General features: G+C 37.9%; 1 protein-coding gene across 2 annotated transcripts; it reads left to right on the plus strand.

Annotated features, from left to right (window-relative positions):
- The first annotated feature begins 3 nt into the window (after positions 1-3).
- LOC108841174 (11-beta-hydroxysteroid dehydrogenase-like 3) lies at positions 4-23,066 on the plus strand. Of its 2 annotated transcripts, XM_018613955.2 has the most exons (6): positions 4-237; positions 1,196-1,388; positions 9,952-10,037; positions 22,382-22,513; positions 22,641-22,769; positions 22,860-23,066. In XM_018613955.2, the coding sequence occupies exons 1-6, from the start codon at positions 55-57 to the stop codon at positions 23,064-23,066; spliced, it is 930 nt and encodes a 309-aa protein (XP_018469457.2). In that variant the 5' UTR covers positions 4-54. The 2 variants fall into 2 exon arrangements, with proteins under 2 accessions (XP_018469457.2, XP_018469458.2); XM_018613956.2 differs by lacking the exon at positions 22,382-22,513.
- The last annotated feature ends 647 nt before the right edge of the window (positions 23,067-23,713 follow it).

Here is a 23,713-nt window from a genome sequence, read left to right on the forward strand (position 1 = left end):
TTAACAGAGAAGACCAGCTGAGAGGCTATCTAGTAGGTTCTGTAAACGAACAACATGAATATACTTCACACCAGTCTAGATATCCTTCTACCTCTTGTTGCCATCCTCTTTTTCTTCCTCTTTTACCCATTTTATCTTTTAATCAAACTTGTGATATTTCTCTATAAGCAATTTCTCTCCGAAAACGTAGCAGGAAAAGTAGTTTTAATCACGGGAGCTTCCTCAGGCATCGGAGAGGTTAGCTATTTTTCTTTACTAGATGTAAATTCTTTGATTAATACTAAATGCTACTACAGTTTAAGCTACTCAAGAAGTTAGCAACTTTTGGATGCAATGCTTTTTTACCCATGTTTAATTTTGTTTTGTTTATGTCTTACATACGTAGAACTTTTATTATTTTTAATCTATGTAATATTTACCTAGAAACCTTTTTACGAACAATTCCAAGTAATTAGCGACTAGCAAATCTTAATTTTAAGGTTTTGTTCAATATATACCGTGTGAATATATGCTAATTGGTGATTTTATTTTTATTATACAAGTTGCAAGGTGTGGTGTAATTTTTTCTTATGTTCTATAATTTTGAGGATAACCAGATTCATATGTCATTGATATGTCTTTGTACTATTAGTGTTTTATAGGTGGTCTATATTTATATTTTGATTTAGTTGATATTTTTGACGTTTTGACATGTTGTGGATTTTGTATTTTTTTTTCATATATATACTCGACAAGGTAAATATAAATAATCTATTTTGAGAAAGTATATAATGTAGCTATATGATGATAGCTAGAGTATCCTTTGTGAACTTTCAGTCGATATTTGTAGAAGTGGAAAAATATTAGACCATGATTATCGGTAGGACATTTTAGGGTCCTTTGTTTTTTCTAATTTTTTTTATTTTCTAATTAAAAAAAAATTAAAAGTGAATTAATGGTGGGCCGCCACATATCGTGGGACCTACAAACAGTTAAAAAACCTTTGTGAGACGTTGTTTATACAACGACATATGCTCTTGGTTCTGATGAAGTTTGTGGTCCCCCCCACCTTAGGAACTCCAAAATCCCTCCCGATAATGTTGGTCTTTATTTAAAATCCGAGTAACAAGAGATAGATGTATTGATACACATAAACTGCTGTGATGTTTGGTTGAGATTATTTATGTGATCATGCTTTATTTGGTTGGTTAAAAAGCATGTAGCATACGAGTATGCAAAGAAAGGAGCATATCTGGCTCTCGTCGCTCGAAGAGAAGATCGTCTTGAGATAGTAGCAGAAACATCACGTCAATTAGGATCTGATGATGTCATCATCATACCTGGTGACGTTGCTAAGGTTGAGGACTGCAAGAAGTTCATTGATGAGACGATTCGTCATTTCGGAAAACGTAAGCACTCATATAATTGGGAAATTACCTAATAATATATAGCAATATTATGATTATGAATGTTGATGACTGGTGGTAAGGTCCATGAATGACCTACACAGACAGTTTGGGGGTATTTATAAAATGATTTATATTATAATGACAAGTTATATGTTATTCAAACATAGATTTTACAAAAACAAAATTTGAATTTAGGGTTCTAAAATTTACACTAAAATTTAGTTTTTATCATCCATGTTTTATAAATGAATCTGAAGAGATTATGATTATATGTCTTTCGACAACATTCATTAGATCATAGTAAATATTATGAATCTATAAGTGTCAGACACATTTGATTTGTTTGCATGTTGTAAATTACTTCTATAGTAGTCATAAAACTTCTCCCACATAGTAGAAAAGAATTTTAATCCATCTAAATATCCATAACATGAAAGTCGGTGAAACTAGGGCATTGTTGACTTGCAACTAAAGGTTTATGATGATTCCTCGTGAATAAACAGTAGAGAAATCCACAAAAGTGAATAAATCCTCAAAAGGCTTTTCTAACTTAGCTGAACTGCCATCATCTTAGTAGACATGATATTGACTGAAGAACCTATATCATAGAGTGAATAAGAGTAGCTACTACCTCCAATCATGCAGGTAGCTACAAACTTCCCAGGATCACTCTTCTTCTTCTTCAGTATAACCCTCTGCTTCATCTTCTGTCTGGTCTTATGGAACATGCGCTTAATGTCTTTTTCAGTCACCTAGCTTTCTCTGAAAATCATCTTGAGTCTGTGGGTGTAGTAAGCGTCATCGAATGGCTTATCCTCAGGTATTCTTAGTACCCTCTTTTTAAAGCTATCCATCTCCTTTTCAATAGCCTCTCTGCTTAGATACTTGGGTACCTTGTTCTTCTTTCTCCTTAGTAGCATGCTCGATGGTCACATGCTCTGCTGCATCTTCATATGGCTGAATGTTGTTCTGTGTATATTTTCTGAAGGTTAAGATTAGTATCGAGTTTCATTCAGTTGAGCTGCATTGATGCTTGGTAACAGCACTCGATATGTCATAGGCGGATATCGATCATTGGTCGTTTTCTGGTGTCGATCATCGCTCACCTATTGGTGTCGATCGTCGCTTGCTTGTTGGTGTTGATCGATTAGCTCTGTTTTAACACGGTATGACATAAGGGGAAATGGGTTTCGAGCGGCAAAGTCTGAGTGTCTCTCGATTCTCACCGTCTTGCATGATCCTAGTGATTTTTCAAGTGGTGTTGATCGGTGCTAAGAAGATGGTGTTGACTGATACCAATATGAACTATCAAAGGACATGGCGTTTTCGACTTGAAAGTCTCTTTCTTAATTTTTTTTCCTGTTTCACCACTTGCGAAAAATCATCATCTTCTCACGTGGTGCTTCTGTGCATCCTCTCCTTTTCCTTTAATCAGGGTTTCTTATTTCTTCATAGCTTCACCTTTCTGAACCACATGAGTCTCCAACTTCTTCACATGTGTGCTTAGAGCTTCAAACTTCACATATATTTTCCTAGTGAAATCCATTGTCAACCTTCTGCTGACCTCAAGAACATTATCAAGCATTCCTTCTATCCTATTCTTTTGAGTTAATGGTGCTGAATTATGGTAAGAAGAACACCTATAAGTTATGTTGTTGCTGTTGTTTCTGTAGGGTTTTTGATCATACTGAAAACTTTGTTAATTACTCCTCTGACCATTTCAATATACACTACAAGAAAACAGATGTTTAACGAGGGCCATTTTCCTCGTTAATTCCTCGTAAAAGGATGTTTACGAGGAATTAACGAGGAAAATTGTTTCGTCGTTTATCGTCCGTCGTAACAGAACTTTCGTCGCCATTTCCTCGTAGACTAGCGAGTCTTTCATTTCCTCGTAAAGACGAAGTTAATATTTCGTCGTAAGTTCCTTGCCGCTATTCCTCGTAAATCACTCGCAGACTTTCGTCGTACAAACCACGCGAATCACGCGTCGTTACTTACACGTAAGATCCTTGAAAAGAAATCCTCGTACATTCCATGTAATATCCTTGAAAAGGTTTCCTCGTAAAATCCATGTAGAATCGTTGAAACATTTTCCTCGTAAAAACCTCGTAAGGCTTTCCTCGTAAATTCCTTGGAAATCATTTCGACGTAAATAACTCGTATAATGCCAATTTTCGAATTAATAAAAATATTATTTGATATAATAATTATCCATGTTCAAAATTGCGCTAGGCGTAACGCGTGCGGTTGACCTACGCCTAGCGCCGAAATAACTAATCGGAAATTAAGCGGGGATTAAGCGGGGATTAGTTTTAGGTTATTTTAATCTATAATAGCTATATATATTAAATATGTGAGATATTGGCAATGAGATTTCGTAGTCCAGTGGTTTGCTCCTTTTCTTAATGCAACACAGGTCCTAGTTTCAAACCCACGGCAGCGCATTTCCCTCTTTTTTTAGGATTTTTGTTTAATGAGTACAAAATAACGATTATAACTTTATCTTCTACCTTTTTTTTCTGCGATTCTCAGACCTACAATGTCGGGATTTCAATTATTTTCATGATTCTGGAGATTTACAACTGATTCTAATGGGTTTTATAGAAATATGATAGATCTATAACATGATCTAAGTTTTAGCACTCAAAATTTCGATTTTTGCAAAAAAAAAAATGTCACCGCCTAAATTCACCGCACAGCACCTCCTCGCCACGGTGACCTTCCGATCACCCTTTAACCGGGCGAGTTCTCGGCCACGCGGCCGCGTTTTTGAACATGGATAATTATTAATTTAATAAAATAAAAGTATTTAAATATTTGGGTTTATAAATAAATTTTAAATAAAATTCAAAAGCAACAAAATATTTTATATATAATTAAGTTTTGGATTTTATAATACATAAACTGAAAAAACTAAAAAAACTAAGGCTCGTTCATGGCCTCGTAGAATTCCTCGCTTCTCCTCGTAACATCCTCCTCGTTATGTGTGCCCGATGACTCGCCTGGAATGGGATTTTGTTGTTTCATGTTCCTCAACAAAGCTTCCCATTCCGGGTTTGTGGACGCTATAACGTCGATGAAGGCCTCGAGTCCACTCACACGGCTTTTGGTCGCGCCCAGCTCGGAACGCAACTGAGTGACTTCTTCGGTCCGTCTCTGAGCATAAGACGATGTCGCTCTCAGGACATCATTGACGGAACCGATCCCCAACGTACGTCCCTTTTTCTTAGGGACAACCTTAAAAACAAAAAAAAAAATATATTTGTTAGTTAAATTTAAAAGGTAAATTTAATGAATTAATAATTAAAAAGATATAATGTTAAAAAAAATTACCTCCTCGTAAATCTTATTCACTTCAGTTGTGGATAAGGTAACGGGTAATCCGACGGCGGACTGCTGGGTCAGCTGAGTCTGGCGCTCCTCAACCCGAGCAATAACGTCGTTGTAGATTAGCTCGGACTTGCCATCTAAAAACTGGCCCGCCTTATTCTTGTGGGTCCGCTCGTAAAGTTCCGGAAGAGTCGGGAGACGTCCCAACTCTTTGGCCTAAAAATATTTAAGAAAATTGTTAGAAATATATTTATATTAAAATTAATAATTAAAAAATTATTATCTAATTACATACCATTTGCAAACGGACACCGGCATGGGGTTTTTTGCCCGTAGAGTGTAGCATCGGACCGTTACCGTGCTCGTCTACCGTGTTACGGGCGGCAGCACAAATGTTTGCGATCCTAATGGAGTTGGGATCCTTCCAGTAACGGATGAGGCCGTCCCAAACACTCGTGGTAAGCTCAGCGGGTTTGCCACGGGTGTACCCCTTGACGATCCAGTCGCCCTTCCAGTTGCAAACCGTGTCCGCCAAGCGAACTTGCGCCTTCGCGTAAAACGCCTTCCTCACTCTCTCACTGACCTCGATAGACCAATGATACTTTTGCTGCAAAAAAAATAAATAAATAATCTGTTATTTTAAGAAAAAAATATAGAATAATTAATTAATAGAATTACTTACAGCGTAAATCTTGAACCACGTCTTTCTGATGTAGATCGGCGTCAACTTCCAGTTTGGATGCGCCATGGAGAAGTAACATTTAATCGTCTCGGTTACATCTGTCACAAGGCAATTGTCAACCCCAAACCTGGAAAAAAATGAAATTTAAATTATTTAATGAAGTTATAAATTAAAATAATTAATTAAAAATGCACTTACCACAAAGTCCCGTCGGGTCTTTCGGGGTCTATGATTGGTAAACCAGCTCTGCCTGGCATATCGAGAATATCCTCGACAGTGTACTGCGAGAAGGGAACAGTAGGTGGCACCATGAGATCGGAATGAACAGCAGCGGGAATCTCAGGAGGAGCCATCGGAGGAGCTACCGGAGGAGCCACCGGAGGATCCATCGGCTGAGCCATCGGAGGAGGCATCGGAGGGAAGAAATGCTGAGTCTCGGGAACAGACTCCTGATCGGAAGAACCGGAACCGCCGGCACCTGAAGAAGAACCTGGCGGGTCTAACTGACTACCAGACTCACCGAACATCTCTCTGTAGTGAGCAGTAAGCCTGTTCGCACGAACCTGCAAAAATATATATGGACAAGCTAATCTCCCATGTGTAGTCCATCCCGACAACATCCCATAGGCAGGAAAGTCACTTATGGTCCACAAAAGCATCGCTCGCATCGTGAAATTCGTCTTCGTTGAGCAGTCATACGTCCTCACCCCAGTTGACCACAAATCCTTCAACTCTTTTATCAGGGGTTGCACGAAAACATCCAGTGACCTTTTAGGATGTTTTGGACCAGGTATTAATATGGTTAAGAATAGCAACTCCCGTTGCATGCTCATCTCTGGTGGCAGGTTGTATGGCGTAAGAAAGACTGGCCACAATGAATATTGTCTCCCTGACATTCCGAATGGACTAAATCTATTTGTGCATAATCCGAGATACACATTCCGGATATTGCTAGCGAATTCCGGATATACTTTGTTAAAATGTTTCCAGGCTCTTGCATCTGATGGATGTGTCATCTCACCATCCGTCTGAGTATGCTCGGCATGCCATCTCATCTTTCCGGCAGTCTGCTCTGATTGGTACAATCTTTTCAATCTGTCTGTAATTGGTAGGTACCACATCCTTTGGTACGGTACCCTATTACGTCCCCATCCTTGCGGCTTGAATCGTGGCTTCTTGCAGAATCGACATTCTTCTAACTTCTCATCATTTCCCCAGTAGATCATGCAGTTGTCGATGCAAACATCTATCATCTCCGAAGGCAACCCAAGACTATAAACCAGTTTCTGAATCTCATAATAAGAATCAGCAGACACATTGTCTTCCGGCAAATACTCTTTAAACAAGTCTGCACATTCATTCATGTAACTTTCAGGTAGATTGTGATCAGTTTTAATATTCATCAATCTAGCAGCCAACGACAATTTAGAGAGACCTTCTTTACAACCACTGTAAAGTGGTTGATTCGCCGCATTTAACATTTCATAAAACTTTTTTGCATCTATGTTAGGTTCTTCATCTTCATCATGAGCTACGAATGCATCAGTTACCATATCATGAACCCTATCAAAATCTACCATCTGCTCCTCCTGATGGTAACTATGTTCATTATGCAAATGATGAGCAACCGGTTCTTCCTGAAAATTGCTATTACTACTACTAGCTTCATTCTGATCATAATTATTATAACCTTCTCCATGTTGAAACCAAATATAGTAATTTGGCGTGAAACCTCTATTTATTAAATGCTTCCAAACATTTTCACGATTTGTCAATTTCGAATTGTTGCATTTCCGACATGGACAGAACATCTTACCGCTTTCTAGGGCGAGCGGTGTGGAATCTGCTTGATGCATAAATGTCTCCAGTCCCGCAATGTATTCTTTCGTCACTCTCCCGTTAGCATCTCTATGCATATACATCCAGCTCCGCAACTCGTAGACATTCCCGGAGCCTGACATTTTTTTCTTTTCACTTTTTTTTTGTTCTTGTTGGTGTGTTTAAAATAATGTTGAAACTTCCATATTTATAGAAAATTTTCGAATCTGGTAGTTGAAGTTTTGCAATGAATTTGCGAGGAATAGGTAGGTAGCAAAAAAAAAAACGTGTTTTAAAATTCCTCGTTAAGTTCACGTAATGTATTTCCTCGTAAAGAAGACGCGAATTTACGTGGGTTTTACGAGGAAAATATATTTTCTCATTTCCTCGTAAAGATGATGCAAGGTTTACGTGGTGTTTACGAGGAAATGGTATTTCCTCGTTAAAACCACGTAATGTTACGAGGTCTTTACGACGAAATGTTTTCTTCGTTACATTACGAGGAAATAACGACGTTTTGTTCTTTCTTTGTAAATTCCTCGTAAACTCGTCGTAAAATTACGAGGATCATATTTCCTCGTTAATTTTCCTCGCCAAAGTGTTGTTTTCTTGTAGTGATAAGTTCTGATTTCCATCTTGATTCTCAGACCTTTAATTCTAAGAAGCAGTTTCATTGATGAAGTTCACATCCTCCTTGTCGCTCTTGTCACTATCGATGTCTACAGATTCTTCATCCTCGTTTCTCTTGTCACTATGAACAGTGTCCAAATTGGCTTTAACTTTATCCATATACTCCTTTCCTAAGAAGCCAGCCGATTTCTTCCTCTCAAAATCAGTGTCTTGGTGATATTGCTCGATGTCAAGTTCTCAATAAGTCTCTCATCATCTTCTGGATTTCTAGTGTTTAAATTTTCGTCACTAGTAGTGTCTAGAGCCATCTGGTAATCCAAAGTGATGCCTCTGAAGAATTACATCTGATGCATTATGCAGATGACCTTCGTGGTCAAGCAGGTGTCCATTCTCATCATGTATCAGCACAAGAGTCGCAACCAAGTCTGCTCGCGGGTTAGTGTCAATAGATTCTGGGTGAGAATACCGATCGGTGCTCGCTCAGAAGTGTCGATCGACGAAGTGGAGTTGGTGTCGATCGATGCTGCGCGTCTCTCTTTGCGGATTGAACGTTCCAAATGTGCAGGGTCTGAGAATTAAAGATCTTTATACTTGTTGCTTTTCGTACTGCTGGACATGAACCCTAAAACAGAAAATAACCTAGACTTAACCTATTAATAAAGTCTAATTGCGATCAAATGCTCCTCGACAATGCTGCCGAATTTGAATTCACTCAAATTATCCTATGAGAAACTCTCTCTCTCAAATAAGAGGTTCAATTGTAGTACTTAGGGATCGAATCCACATGAAGCGTGTGCACACAATAGACTTAACAATATCAAAAGTATCCTAGAAAATAGTTGTGAAGCGGTAAATAAGAGCAAATAGTTGATTGATTGGTTGTGAGAATATAAGAGAAAATAGCTAGACTTAGGATTTCAGGCAATCATGATTATAATATTATGGATACTAAGGGTGTGTGAATAACCGTCTTAGAACCCAAATTCTAATGCAAAGATATCCAGCTCTTGCTGCAAGTCTAATCAGATGACTAATTCCTATGCTACAGCTCTTGCATGTGAACAAGGATCGAGTGTCGATCAATACTATTGACTAGGTATTAATCGATACTTCCATAGACAAGCATTATTGTGCCAATTGATATGTTCACTATATTCCTAGACCGGCTCTTGCATGTATCTAACAACCTAGCTCATCAAAATTAATTCAGGTAATGATCCTCTTATCGTAATTGTCAAAAGTCTTAAAATCAGGGTTCTAGTTAGATAATTTAGAACACAAGCAGTAAGCAAAATTCTAATGAAGCAAATCTGACAATTCAGCCTAGCCGTTCTATAGTTCACTAATTCATCAAAACCCTAAATCTTACAAGATGAACTATTCATGCATAATTAACCAGAACATAACAATAGTCTGAATAAAATGCATAATATAGATAAGGCCAGAACAAATACAATTCCAATAGAATTCTTTGAAAGAGTCTTGGATTTTTCTCAAAATCTACTAAAAACCCTAGAATAATAAGTTGTGGTAAAAATATATGTGTATTCCCTATAACAATGGGCAAAAGACATAAGTAGTATGTATTAGAACTTCCAGGGGTAATCATGAATTATGTAGATATTCTGGGCTTCAAGTCGGTCACTATTATGTCGGCCCGTCTACTCGGGTTGGTGACGAGTGACACTAAGGGGTCAGTGTCGATCGACACTCCTTCTGAGTCTCGCTCTGTCTGGTTTCTTGAACAACTACGAGTTTCTTCATTCTTTTGCTCCAATATGCTTCATACTCTCCACATTGATCCAAAACATATATGGACGAGAAAAGACTCTAAAATAGACTACATTCATATATAATAGATTCTAAAAAGGTCATATATCATGGTTGAAAACTGGTAAAATTCATGGTATATCACATATATATATATATATATATATATATATATATATATATATATGTCAATTGAAATGTATGATTTTTCAAACCTATTATAATTAGAAAATTAGCCATGGTACAACTTCTAATTGAATTTTTTTTGTATTGTTTGGTTAAAGTAATTTACATGGTTATAGTTCTAATCAAGTAATCATATCTAGATAGTGGACCACCCGATCAACAATGCTGGAGTAGTTCAAACTGTTGTTTTTGAAGATTACAATCATATTCAAGATGCTAATCTCATAATGGTAAGTTTTCTAACTCATAAATTAAGTATAATGATTAGATGTTAGTTCCAAGTGTTAGGGAGTATTAATCCTGAAGGTAATTCATCCTGCTTAAAACAAGATGCTTGCCTTCTTCATCTGGCTAGAAGAATTCCAGCTTTCAGACCGGTTTTTTTTACTGTTTCTGAGTAAAATGGAAAACTTTTACTACATGGAGATCTTTCCGTATTTCAAGATATATAAGGATATAAACTAATTCTTGACTACAAGGCAATATAGAAGAGGTTACTAACCCTAAAACACTGAATCGACTATTCAAGTCTTCGACCATAGAGTTAGATGGCTAGAATAGGGTTACTTGACCTATACACTGTAGTTCCGACACTAAAGATCAATAAGACTTTATTTTTGATCCTTATTGTCGTGTTCAATCGCCTTACTTCCATTTATGTAGTGTCACAAAGAGCTCTGCTCAAATTTACTATAACAATTTGGCGCTAAAAGGAGGGGATAACCAGAACTACGTGACGATGATAGGCAGTGAGCACGTCGAGCAACCTTGGTTACCTTGGTCGAAATAAAATTTTGAGACCAGCTCAAAGCCATGTAGAGGAAAGTTGTGAAGATGCATTCATCACAGGAATGTAGCAACACCCCCACATAAAATCCAGTAATCATCACAGAGATCCAAACCTTGAAATAAAATATGTAAGAATAATCCAACCAGTTGAAATAAATGATGTAAGAATACTCCAAGAAATTGAAATAAACTGTACAGTTTTATCACAGCTTGAAGCCGAGAACCTAGTTCTCCGAGAGAAAACTCCACCCTTAATACCGTAGGCAAGAGATAACACAGATTCCAAAACTGCATGTCCAACCTATGCATTCGTTAAATACTCTGGCTGAGGGAGGCAACACAAACCAACGGGCTACACCACTGAATGGAGAACCGGCGGACAGGACAAACACCACGTTCATAAAATCCGACATAATATGATTGTTATTCTGACACGGATACAAACACAGAGATGAAGGAAGTAGCCGCAAAGAAACCATAAGATACAGCATACCAGAGCAAATATTCTCCAAAAAGGCTTTCGGGTTTCAGGCTTTCACATAAAGATCTCCCTGATCGAGACGCCAAGAAAATTCTCTTTCCCAAATATGAGAATGTATGCCTGAAGCCAATGACCCGAATAATCATGTGGCTCAGTAAAAAAATATATGTTTACTATAGCTATCCAAGAAGAGCTCAAGAACGCCACCATGTGCAAGGGTTTCCTCTTAACTCTCTCAGACCCACCTGAAAAGGTATATCAAATTTCCTATTGGATTGATACACTCCTTTGCAGCCTCAACCGACCAGTTCGTATAACAATATGTAAGCAACATGAACCTATAAAAAATAACCAATGATCTTTACAAGATTCTACAATACAGAGCTGAACCACTACGTAGCTATATAACACGATTTATCCTGGAAAAGGTATCAATATCCAGATGAAAAACATTGACAATCATCTCTGCCGTCGTAAGAGGCTTACTGCCCCACCGAGATCTGTACAAGAACCAGGTAAAGTACTAGTGCATGACCATGTAAGACATATTTCCTCACGTCTGGGAACATGTAAAATGTGAGGAAGATTCAGAATACTAATTAAAAAATTTCTAAAAGAAGGAATCCATGGTAACAAGGAATGAGAAAACGAAACTCAATCAGAAGCTAAGTAAAAGGGCAGGGTGCATGAATCGTAGTAGATATCAGAACCAACCAATGGAAAAATTCAAAGGAAAAAAGTGTCAATGTGGCCTGACATGTCTAATCTCTCCATCCTGAAATCAGAATTGTTTAATGTTTTGAGGTAGATGAGCCTTCATGTCAAGTGGCCTCTGAAGATGAAAGCACTCAAAGCATTCTAGAAACAAAACTTGTGATGCGAAATCCATACTGACAACATTCACAAAACGGAAGATTTCATCTGACTCAAGATCGAAGTCAACGAGCTACTAAAGAAAGGATACCTCCAGAAAAATTCTTTCCAACATTCAGAAGAGCTAGAGGCTAAAGAACTCGGCGAGGTGGCTCCTATAGAGGGAGATTCCAGAAAGAATCCCAAAATAAGGTCTCCGTTACCGATAAGTCTTAGGCAAAACCTAATCGAGTTCCTCCTGTTAAATTACGACTATTTCTCCTAGTCCAATTTGGACATGCCAAAAGTAAACCTGGAAGTAATTATGCTCAAGCTGCAGGTCAACCCGACACACTCACCAATAAGGCAGAAAACAAGAAAGTTTTCTCTAGAGCAGGACACCATCTTCAACAGCGATGTCATGAATTTACAATACCTAAAATGGATAGCCAACGTCGTAGTGGTACGTAAAAGAGGCAAAAGGCGAGTCTATATAGACTTCACCAACCTCAGTAGTCTTTCCCAAAGGATCCCTTTCCTTTTTCCCATATCGACAAGCTAGTTGATTGCAATGACATGACAACAACCTATTAGCATCATGGATGCCTTCTCCGGGTACAAAAAAATACTCATGCATCCAGACGATCAGTAGAAAAATTCATTCATGACGTTAGGGCATCTACTGTTACAAGTTTATGCCTTTAAACTTGAAGAAAGACGACTCCACCTATCCACCACTGGTAAACATGAAATTTGCAGAATAGGAAAACCAAAACATTGAAGATTACATAGAAGATATGCTTTTAAAACCACTAGATGATGAGGCTCACATAGAGCATTTACAACAATTATTTTCAATATTGGAGAAATAAAACATGAAGTTCAAGCCATCCATGTGCTCTTTCGTGGTAAGTTTTGGGAAGTTCATGGGGTACATACACACATCATGGTATCAAGGCTAACATGTAACAAATAAGGGCAATCCAAGTGATCTCTTCACCAAAGATCCCAAAAGAGTTGCATAAATTGAGAGGAAGAATGGCAGCCCTAAGAAGGTTCATCTCGCGACTATCAGAAAAACCTCACACCTTCTTTGAAACCCACAAGAATCCGAAAAGCTTGATATGGATGGGAAGTGTTAAAACTCCCTCATCAAGCTAAAAGAGTACTTTATTGTGCCTCCCATGCTATCAAAGCCCCATAATGAAGAAATATTCTTATTCTATTTGGCAGTATCAGACCAAGCATTGAGTGTCTCCGGGTGCAAGAAGAAGAAAACAGGGAATACCCGGTAGGGCTGGGAAAAAAATCCGAACCCGAAAAACCGAACCGAACCCGATCCGAAAAAGTAGCACCGAACCCGAACCAAAATTGATTAAATATCCGAACGGGTTCAAAATTTCGGTATTTAAGGAACCGAAACCGAACCCGATCCGAACCGAAGTATTTTGGGTACCCGAATGTATCCGAAATAAATTTATATACTTAAATATATACATTATTTTTATATATAATGTATATTAAAAATATTAAAAATATATAAGATACCTTTAAGTTTTCCAAAATACTCGAAAAATATATGCAAATAGTCAAAAGTAAATGTTTAAAATAGCTAAAGTATACTGAAAACACCAAAAATAGTTAAATATCTATTGATTCTTTGTCCAAATATTTAAAGAAAACCAATTTATATGTTAAATTAAGGTATTTTGACATATATGTTATGAAAATTTATATGTAATATATTATCTTTCTTATAGATTTTGAAAATTTAAAGTATATAATGAATTTTGAAAATTTAAAAACATTTTAAATGGGTTATCCGAACCCGAACCGAACCCGCAAAGATCCGAACCTAACCTGAACCGAAATTTAAAAATATCCGAATGGGGCTGAAATCTTTGACCCCGAAAACCCGAAACCCGAATGGACTGAACCGAAACCCGAATGGGTACCCGAACGCCCAGCCCTAATACCCGGTGTTGTCATCGAGTCACTCTTTGATGCAGAAACATGATACATTCGCCTTGAAAAGCTGGCTCTGGTTCTCGTCGTAGGAACCAGAAAGCTACGTCCTTATTTCTAGGCTCATCAAATTATTGTGGTAACATCTCAACCCACAAATCAATACTCCACAAGTCAGAGGTATCAGACCGATTGGCCAGAAGTAGAATTCGAGGAATATGATGTAATATTTAGCCCGACACACCCATTAAGTCGCACATAATAGCCAATTTCGTGGCTGAATTTTCCTGACTATGCTCCCTACAATGGAGCAAGAGGTTAACATCCGCAAAGATAACATTCACGTAGGGGAATGGAAAATCCACGCCGATCCAATAGTATTAGAGGGGCAGGAGTATACATTTTATTCACCTCCCAGCAGGAGACACGACATCAAGATCAGCAAGATTCAATTTCAAGGTGACCAATAATGAAAGCGAGTATGAGGCTTTAATAGCCAGATTAGCCGTAACCCACCAAATGAGATCAGAAAACCTTCAGATATTCAATGACTCTCAACTAATCGTTAACTAAAAACAATGATAATATCAGATAAAAGATGCCATTATGGCTAAATATTTTGTGATAGCCAAACGTCTGATCGGAAAGTTCAAGAGATGCATGCTCACACAAATCCTAAAGGAATAAACTCCTAAGCCGAGGCCTTAGAAAATCTTGGATCTTCCTTGGATAATAAAACCAAGCTAAGCCCTTGCTCGTGCTCTAGTGGCCTGCAACGGAGGAGGAAACTGCCACAAGAAATCTTGACCATCGACAATGAACAGATCTGGATGACTTCCATCATCAACTATCTGGAAATAGATCATGCCTAATACTTATAGTGAATGCAATAAAATCAAAGAGCAGACTGCTATATACTATCTCTATTAGGGAAGACTGTTCGACTGATCATTCTCCGGCCTTATCTACGATGCATAATAATCTAGGAACTGCAATAAGGGCAATACAGTTCACACTCCAGCGGTCATATTTTAGTGCTGCAGGCCTGAAGAACCGATATTATTGACCTACTTGGCAGAAGACACACTCAAGTCTGAAGGCTTTCCCCAAAAAACCTCAAATCCATAAGTTCTCCAAGACCATTTATGATATGATCCTAGGTGTGAGGATCACGTCCCTGACTACTCTCCAACGGATTGTGATGATGAAACGAGATGTGGATTGAGTGATACTTCAAAGAGTTGCGGAATGACTCTTGGACTATCAAAGGTTTGCTTGCAAGGTAAGGATCAAGGATCCGAGTAACACTTAGACAAGCTTTGATCAAACAAGATTCAGAGAGAATTTTTAATAGAAAGTGTTTGATGATTTTATTCATGATTTTCGTCCATAATATATAGGCAAGAAGTCTGTACATGCACAGCTTCTTGGAAACACACAAAATACTTAAAACAAAGGCTTCCTTGAAAACATAAATAAAGACCAAGTTTTAAATCCGAAATTAGACTAGAAAATAAGAGAATGGCATGGTTTCATCAAGAGGCTATCGTATAAGTGTTGTGTCCAAGCCTCATTAAAAACCTTGTTTGGAAAACCCAATGGGACAAAACCAAACCAAGGAAAAGAGTGCAAGTCGCAACACCTCTCTTGATGAATGTCTTAGACGGCTTGAATCACAACCAGAGTAGTTGGATAAGCACACTCTAGACTGCCCTGGATAGTGTATAAGAGTTTATGGAAAGCTTGATTGAATCTGGCTTGCTTGGATCTAGTCGTTGGACCAACTGGTACTTCTAAGTCCTTGCCATTTGTTTCCTCAGGTTCAAGCTGCTCCATGGTTCTTTCTTCAACTTCCTTAAGCTCTAGTTCAAGCTGTTCCATATCTTTAGTTCCATTGCTTGTCAAGGTCACATCATCCTCTCCCACTTGAGAAGGATTTGACCTCAAATCCGTTTCATCTGCATGATAAGGAACTAAATCAGTAACATTGAAGCTTGAACTCACGTTATACTTACCTTGGAGATCCAGTTGATAGGCATTGTTGTTGATCTTCCTGATGACTTTGAAAGGACCATCTAATCTAGGCATGAGCTTGGATTTTCTCTCATTAGGAAATCTGTCCTTCCTCAAGTGTATCCAAACTAAATCTCCTTCTTCAAAGATCATTTCCTTTCTTCCTTTGTTAGCTTGCTTGGCGTACATCTTGGTTTTGTTCTCTATATTGATCCGTGCCTTCTCATGTATCTGCTTAACAAGTTCAGCTTTCTTTTGTCCATCCAAGCTAACTCTTTCACTCAAAGGTAAAGGCATTAGATCCAAAGGTGATAAAGGATTGAAACCATAGACAATTTCAAATGGAGAGAACTTAGATGCAGAATGCCTAGCATGATTATAAGCAAATTCTACATGAGGCAAACATTCTTCCCAAGTCCTAAGGTTCTTTTTAATCAATGCACGCAACAAGGTAGACAAAGTTCTATTGACAACTTCGGTTTGTCCATCAGACTGTGGATGACAAGTAGTAGAGAAACACAGTTTAGTTCCTAACTTATACCACAAGGTTTTCCAAAAGAAGCTAAGAAACTTGGTGTCTCTATCAGAAACAATTGTCCTAGGCATTCCATGAAGTCTAACAATTTCTTTAAAGAACAGATTAGCAACATTCACAGCATCATCAGTCTTATGACATGGAATAAAATGAGCCATTTTAGAAAACCTATCAACGACTACAAACACAGAATCCTTTCCAGTCTTAGTCCTAGGTAATCCAACAACAAAATCCATTGAAATGTCATGCCATGGATGCAAAGGAATGGGTAATGGAGTATACAGACCGTGGTTTTGGACTTTGGACTTAGCCTGTTTGCAAGTGACACATCTTTCACAAGCTTTTTCTACATCTCTCTTCATGTGTGGCCAATAGAAGTGATCCTGCATTACGTTCAGTGTCTTAGCCACGCCAAAATGTCCTCCAAGTCCACCTGCGTGAGCTTCCTTGACAAACAAATCTCTCAAAGAAGAGTTAGGCACATATAGTCTATTTTCAAAGAAGAGAAAACCATCATTCTTGAAGTATTTACCACGACCAAACTTCTCACAAGAAGCATATATATCTTTAAAATCAGAATCAGTGGCATATAAAGTTTTGATATGCTCAAATCCAAGTAATTTCGTTTCAAGAGTGTTCAAGAGAACATACCTTCGAGATAGTGCATCAGCAACTATGTTTTCCTTACCTTTCTTGTATTTGATCACATAGGGAAAGGTTTCAATGAATTCAATCCATCTAGCATGTCTCTTGTTCAGTTTTTGTTGTCCCTTGAGATGCTTTAGAGACTCATGATCAGTGTGGATGATGAACTCCTTAGGCCAGAGATAGTGTTGCCATGTTTGCAAAGCCCTCACAAGCGCATAGAGCTCTTTGTCATACGTTGGATAATTCAGAGTAGCCCCTCCAAGCTTTTCACTAAAGAAAGCTATAGGTTTCTTTTTCTGCATAAGCACAGCACCTACACCAACACCAGAAGCATCACATTCTATTTCAAATGTTTTAGAAAAGTCAGGGAGAGAAAGAACTGGTGAATTGGTGAGTTTCTCTTTCAAGGCTTGGAATGCTTCTTCTTGGAATTGTTCCCACTTGAACCCAACGTTTTTCTTGATTACTTCAGTCAGTGGTGCAGCCACAGTACTAAAATCCTTGACAAATTTTCTGTAGAATCCGGCTAGACCATGGAAGCTTCTCACTTCACCAACTGTCTTTGGGCTTGGCCATTCCTTGATAGCTTTGATCTTTTCTTCATCAACCTTGATTCCATCTGCACTCACAACAAAACCTAAAAAGACAAGGTTATCTGCTCCAAAAGTACATTTCTTTAAATTAGCAAACAAGGATTCCTTTCTAAGCACTTCTAGAACCTTTCTAAGATGCTCAACATGCTCATCCAAGTTTTTGCTGTAGATCAAAATATCATCAAAGTAAACCACAACAAAATGACCTATAAATGATCTAAGAACATGGTTCATTAACCTCATGAAAGTACTAGGCGCATTAGTCAGCCCAAATGGCATCACTAACCATTCATATAACCCCTGCTTCGTTTTAAATGCAGTTTTCCACTCATCACCCTCTTTCATTCTAATTTGGTGATATCCACTTTTCAAATCAACCTTAGAAAAGATGCTAGAACCATGCAACTCATCAAGCATATCATCTAATCTAGGAATGGGATATCGATACTTTACAGTGATATTGTTGATGGCTCTGCAATCAATACACATTCTCCAGCTACCATCTTTCTTTGGCACAAGTAAGACTGGAACTGCACATGGGCTCATGCTCTCACTAATATGACCCTTCTCCATAAGCTCAGTGACTTGTTGCTGTAGTTCCTTGGTCTCCAGAGGATTGGTTCTATAGGCTGGTTTGTTTGGAAGAGAAGCTCCCGGAATAAAATCGATTTGATGCTCTATTCCTCTGATAGGTGGCAGTCCTTGTGGAGCTTCTTCTGGAAAAACATCTTTGAATTCCTGCAAAAGAAATTGTATCTTGCTAGGAAGATCCTGCACTGGCTTTGTTATGTTTAAACATTCTTTAAAAACAATCAGCAAGTGAGGTAAAGAACTTCCCTTTGGTTGAAGCAATATATTAGCCTGCTGCTTTTTCTTAGATTCTGATGACGCTCTGTTCTTCTTCAAGGCTATCTGATCTAGATGAACTTCCTGCGGTGTTAAAGGAACCAAAACAGTCTTCTTCCCCTTGTACTCAAATGAGTATCTGTTTGTGAACCCATCATGAAGTGTTCTTCTGTCGGATTGCCAAGGTCTTCCAAGCAGTATGTGTCCAGCATCCATTGGTAAGACATCACACAGTATCTCTTCCTCATACTTCCCAATAGACAATGGTACCTTAACTTGGTGCTTCACCTCTAGCTCTCCTTCATCATTAAGCCATTGCAACTTGTAAGCTGTTGGTCTTTTTATGACCTTCAGACCAAGTTTCTCCACCATGGTTTCACTTGCAACATTGGTACAACTTCCTCCATCTATAACCAAGCTGCAAACCTTCCCGTGAACCATACAGCGAGTGTGAAACAGATTCTCTCTCTGCTCATCTCCATCAGTCTTGGCTTGAAGATTCAGTGTTCTTCTAGTAACAAGTAACTCTCCACGAGTTGGCATTTCCACCCTTTCTTCTTCGGACTCAGATACCTCTTCCTCGGATTCAATGTCACCATTTTCTCTGATGAGTATTACCCTTTTGTTGGAGCAGCTACTGGCATAGTGTCCATATCCTTTACACTTGTAGCACTGTATGTCTCTGGATTTGGATGTAGTGGCTACTTCCTTTCCTTTAACACTTTGTTCCTCCACTTTAGGCTTGGAGAATGGTCTGGATTCTCTGGTCTTTTCGTCCTTCTGGTAGTGTGGTTTGCTGGCTCCATAGCTAGACTTGTAACTTCTTCTTTTCAACTGCTGTTCAAACATAATTGCCTTGTGCAGAAGCTCTTCCATCTCAACATAGTGATGAACTTCAAGTCTGTCCATGATGTCTCTGTTTAGACCACCCATGAATCTGGCATTGTTGCTTCTCGGTCTTCTTGTATATCAGCTCTCAGCATAAGGGTTTCCATTTCCTTATAATATTCTTCAACTGATCTACTTCCTTGAGACAGTGTTCTGAGCTTGAAGTGCAACTCTCTGTGGTAGTGGCTCGGTACAAATCTCTTTCTCATGATTACCTTCATCTGGTTCCAGGTTTCAACAGGAAAATCTCCAGCTCTTCTTCTTGCTGTAACCAAGTTATCCCACCAACTTAAAGCATACTCCTTGAACTCAGTAGGGGCAAGTTTCATTTTATACTCTGCGGTGTAGTCTCTGCAATTGAACACGAGTTCAATCTTCTTTTCCCACTCTAAGTATTCTTCTGGATCAGCAGTGCCTTTAAACTCAGGAATTTTCAGTTTCAAACCACCAAGAGGATCACTGGTTTTTGGCCTTTCTTCCTGGTCACGCCTCCTTCTTCTGGTACCAATGGATCGGTTTGAATGGCTATAGTAACTCTCTGTAGCAGATCGATCTGAAGTCCTTCTAGGTATCTCACGATCTGAGTGCACAAGCTCAGCCCTGAAGTGCTCTAGTCTCTGATCCATCAAAGTAGTCATGCGTGCAGTCAAAGCATCAAGTAACAGTTGATCCATTCCATTATTCCTATTGTCATCGTCTCCCATGGTTCCTGTTGAATTTTAGAGCACAAAACCAGTAAAAGAGATCATAGGAACAGAGACAGAAACTGAGACAGATTCAAAAAAAACTTTTATGAAGAACCCTAATTCTTTTCTCAACAATTTCAAAATTTTAATCAGATTATTTTAGCAAGTTCAACACTTGTTCTAGGCAGATCTGATATTAACAAACATGATTCTAACAAGATCTAGACTCTAGAACAGATCTGAGAACAGAATATGAAAAGTCTAAAAGTTGCAGAACTGGAAAAACACAACCTTTTGATGGAGATCTGCTCTGATACCACTTGATATGATCCTAGGTGTGAGGATCACGTCCCTGACTACTCTCCAACGGATTGTGATGATGAAACGAGATGTGGATTGAGTGATACTTCAAAGAGTTGCGGAATGACTCTTGGACTATCAAAGGTTTGCTTGCAAGGTAAGGATCAAGGATCCGAGTAACACTTAGACAAGCTTTTTTGATCAAACAAGATTCAGAGAGAATTTTTAATAGAAAGTGTTTGATGATTTTATTCATGATTTTCGTCCATAATATATAGGCAAGAAGTCTGTACATGCACAGCTTCTTGGAAACACACAAAATACTTAAAACAAAGGCTTCCTTGAAAACATAAATAAAGACCAAGTTTTAAATCCGAAATTAGACTAGAAAATAAGAGAATGGCATGGTTTCATCAAGAGGCTATCGTATAAGTGTTGTGTCCAAGCCTCATTAAAAACCTTGTTTGGAAAACCCAATGGGACAAAACCAAACCAAGGAAAAGAGTGCAAGTCGCAACACCTCTCTTGATGAATGTCTTAGACGGCTTGAATCACAACCAGAGTAGTTGGATAAGCACACTCTAGACTGCCCTGGATAGTGTATAAGAGTTTATGGAAAGCTTGATTGAATCTGGCTTGCTTGGATCTAGTCGTTGGACCAACTGGTACTTCTAAGTCCTTGCCATTTGTTTCCTCAGGTTCAAGCTGCTCCATGGTTCTTTCTTCAACTTCCTTAAGCTCTGGTTCAAGCTGTTCCATATCTTTAGTTCCATTGCTTGTCAAGGTCACATCAATTTATGAAGTGGGGAATGTATAAAATGGGAAAACTACCAATTGTACTACGGGAAAAAGTCTTCATCTTGGTCGTAACTGACAACTTCTCCAAGTGGGTAAAGGAATAAGAATCGAGGAAGATTCTAAAATCGATCTCAAGATCACGTTTTCAACAAGAACCAAACAAAAGCAGTATTCCCACGACTTCAAACTAATATTAATTCACCACACAAGAACATAAGTTTCGGTGATCGAGATGCTAGAAAAACCATCCTTCCTAGAGACACAAAGCCGACGATAGAGATGTTAGAAGAACCATCGCTTCCCGGAGACAGAAAGCCGGCGCTAAAGAGCTTTGAGAGCCTCTTTCCCCAGAGTCTTACCCGCTTCCGGTGGTGGTGAGAACCACCAACCACCGAAGCAAGAGAAAGAAGACCGACGGCTACTCTTCTATAGCATACTATGAGTTATCTCCCGGCTAAGGGCATAATTTCCTGCTAAAAAGCAGGAAAACAATATACTCACTGAAATACATCGACAATCCTTTTGCCTGACCCAGCCATGTGTAATATAAATCAGGCGATCACGCTGCTACTTGTTAACAAGGCCTTGTTGCGTAAAACGGGTTCTGCAGATCATTGTAATGCGAACCCGAGATTACAAAACCATTAAAGATCATATGGCCATTTAAGGGGGGAGAGGCCCACTATTGCAAAAACCAAAGCCAAAAGTCGCCAAATAACAAACGGTTTTAAAGTGTTTCTTGTATTGTTCGCGGGCTCCACTAACATATGGCGGCCCGCGATTGGTTCTTTTTTTTTAATCAGAAAAAAGAAAAGTAAAAATAATAAAATAAAATAAGAAACCCCTTTGGGGTTTAGCGACAAAGATGGCCTTACTTCATGTTTCTATAATGTTACAAAGACTAATGCTTAAATTAAACATAACGCGCGCCAAGCATGAACTTGAAATCATTTCTTAAATATACACGTTAAAGTGTTATGTTCATAACAAAAAAAAAGCAGTTTTAACATAAAATATTCCCTATATTTATAACGCAAACAAAAATTTATCTCCATATCAATAGTGTTTACTCTTACATTAGACAATAAAATATTTAGGTTATGTTAGAAAACAACATAATTATTTAGCGTAAAATCAATGCAACCGTTACGAGCTTCATCTAACTTGTGTGTATGTTAAGGACATCAACTTTTGGGGCTCGACATACATCACTTATTTTGCAATTCCACATCTTCGGAAGACCAAGGGAAAGGTCATTGTGATTACATCTGGTGCAGCAAATATAGCTTTGCCAGTGGCAAGCGTCTACTCTGTAAGATTTTAAGATAGAAATAAAAAAATTCGTTGACCTGTTTGCTATAATATATATATACATGAAAAAGAGTTACTTGGGGCTCAACAAGTACATACTATTGATATTAGTTGATTTATTTTTGAAGGCCAGCAAAGCAGCCTTATTGAGATTCTTTGAGACATTAAGAATTGAGCTCAATCCGGACATTAAAATAACAATTGTTTTTCCGGGAGTTGTAGCTACAGATATGACAACTCCTCGTTATATAGAGAATGTAAGTAACAATATGTATTTTCTATACTATATAAATATTAACACTAATTCTAACAATATGTATTTTTCGTGTGATCGATTTGAAAAATAGTATGGTTCAGATTTTATCTTCACGGAGCCAGTGAGTAGATGTGCAAAAGGAATCTTCAATGGTATTTGTAGAGGGGAGACATATATAGAAGAGCCATCGTGGATGAAATGGATATATGTAATGAAAAACATGTGTCCTGAAATCGTTGAATATGTACTCCATGATTTATATTTTCGTTATCTCAAACCTTCTTTCGAGCGTGATTGAACATTTGGAGAAATACTTGGATTCACCCCTAGAGTCAACCAATAGGATTTTGTTATTTCATATTTAGTATCTTTTAAAAAAGGAAACAAAATATTGTCAAGTTTTATTATGTTTTTAAAATAAAAAATAAATAGAAAATAATAATAGTAGCAAAAAAGATTTTATATTTACAATACCGTCAACAAAACACTAAACCCTAAACCATAAATCATAAATCCTAAACCCATGGTAAACCCTTGGATAAATCCTAAATCTTTTGATTTTTTAAAAATATACTTTTAACACAATCGGCAAAACACTAAACCCTAAATACTAAACCCTAAACCCTAAATAGTAAACCCTAAGTCCTTAGGTAAACCATAAACCCTTGGATAAATCCTAAACTCTAGGATTTAGAATTTATCCAAGTTTTTTAGATTTACCAAGGGTTTAGAGTTTACCCAGGGGTTTAGGATTTAGGATTTAGGGTTTAGTGTTGGTTGACGGTATTAAAAATATAATTTTTTAAACGTGTTTTTGTTTGCAATTATTATTATTTTTTATTTATTTTTATTTTTATTTTAAAAATATAATAAAATTTGACAATATTTTGTTTCCTTTTTTAAAAGATACTGAATATGAAATAACGAAATTCTATTGGTTGGGTG

The sequence above is a fragment of the Raphanus sativus genome, chromosome 2 (genome assembly GCF_000801105.2).
Source record: "Raphanus sativus cultivar WK10039 chromosome 2, ASM80110v3, whole genome shotgun sequence".
NCBI classification, from domain to species: domain Eukaryota; kingdom Viridiplantae; phylum Streptophyta; class Magnoliopsida; order Brassicales; family Brassicaceae; genus Raphanus; species Raphanus sativus.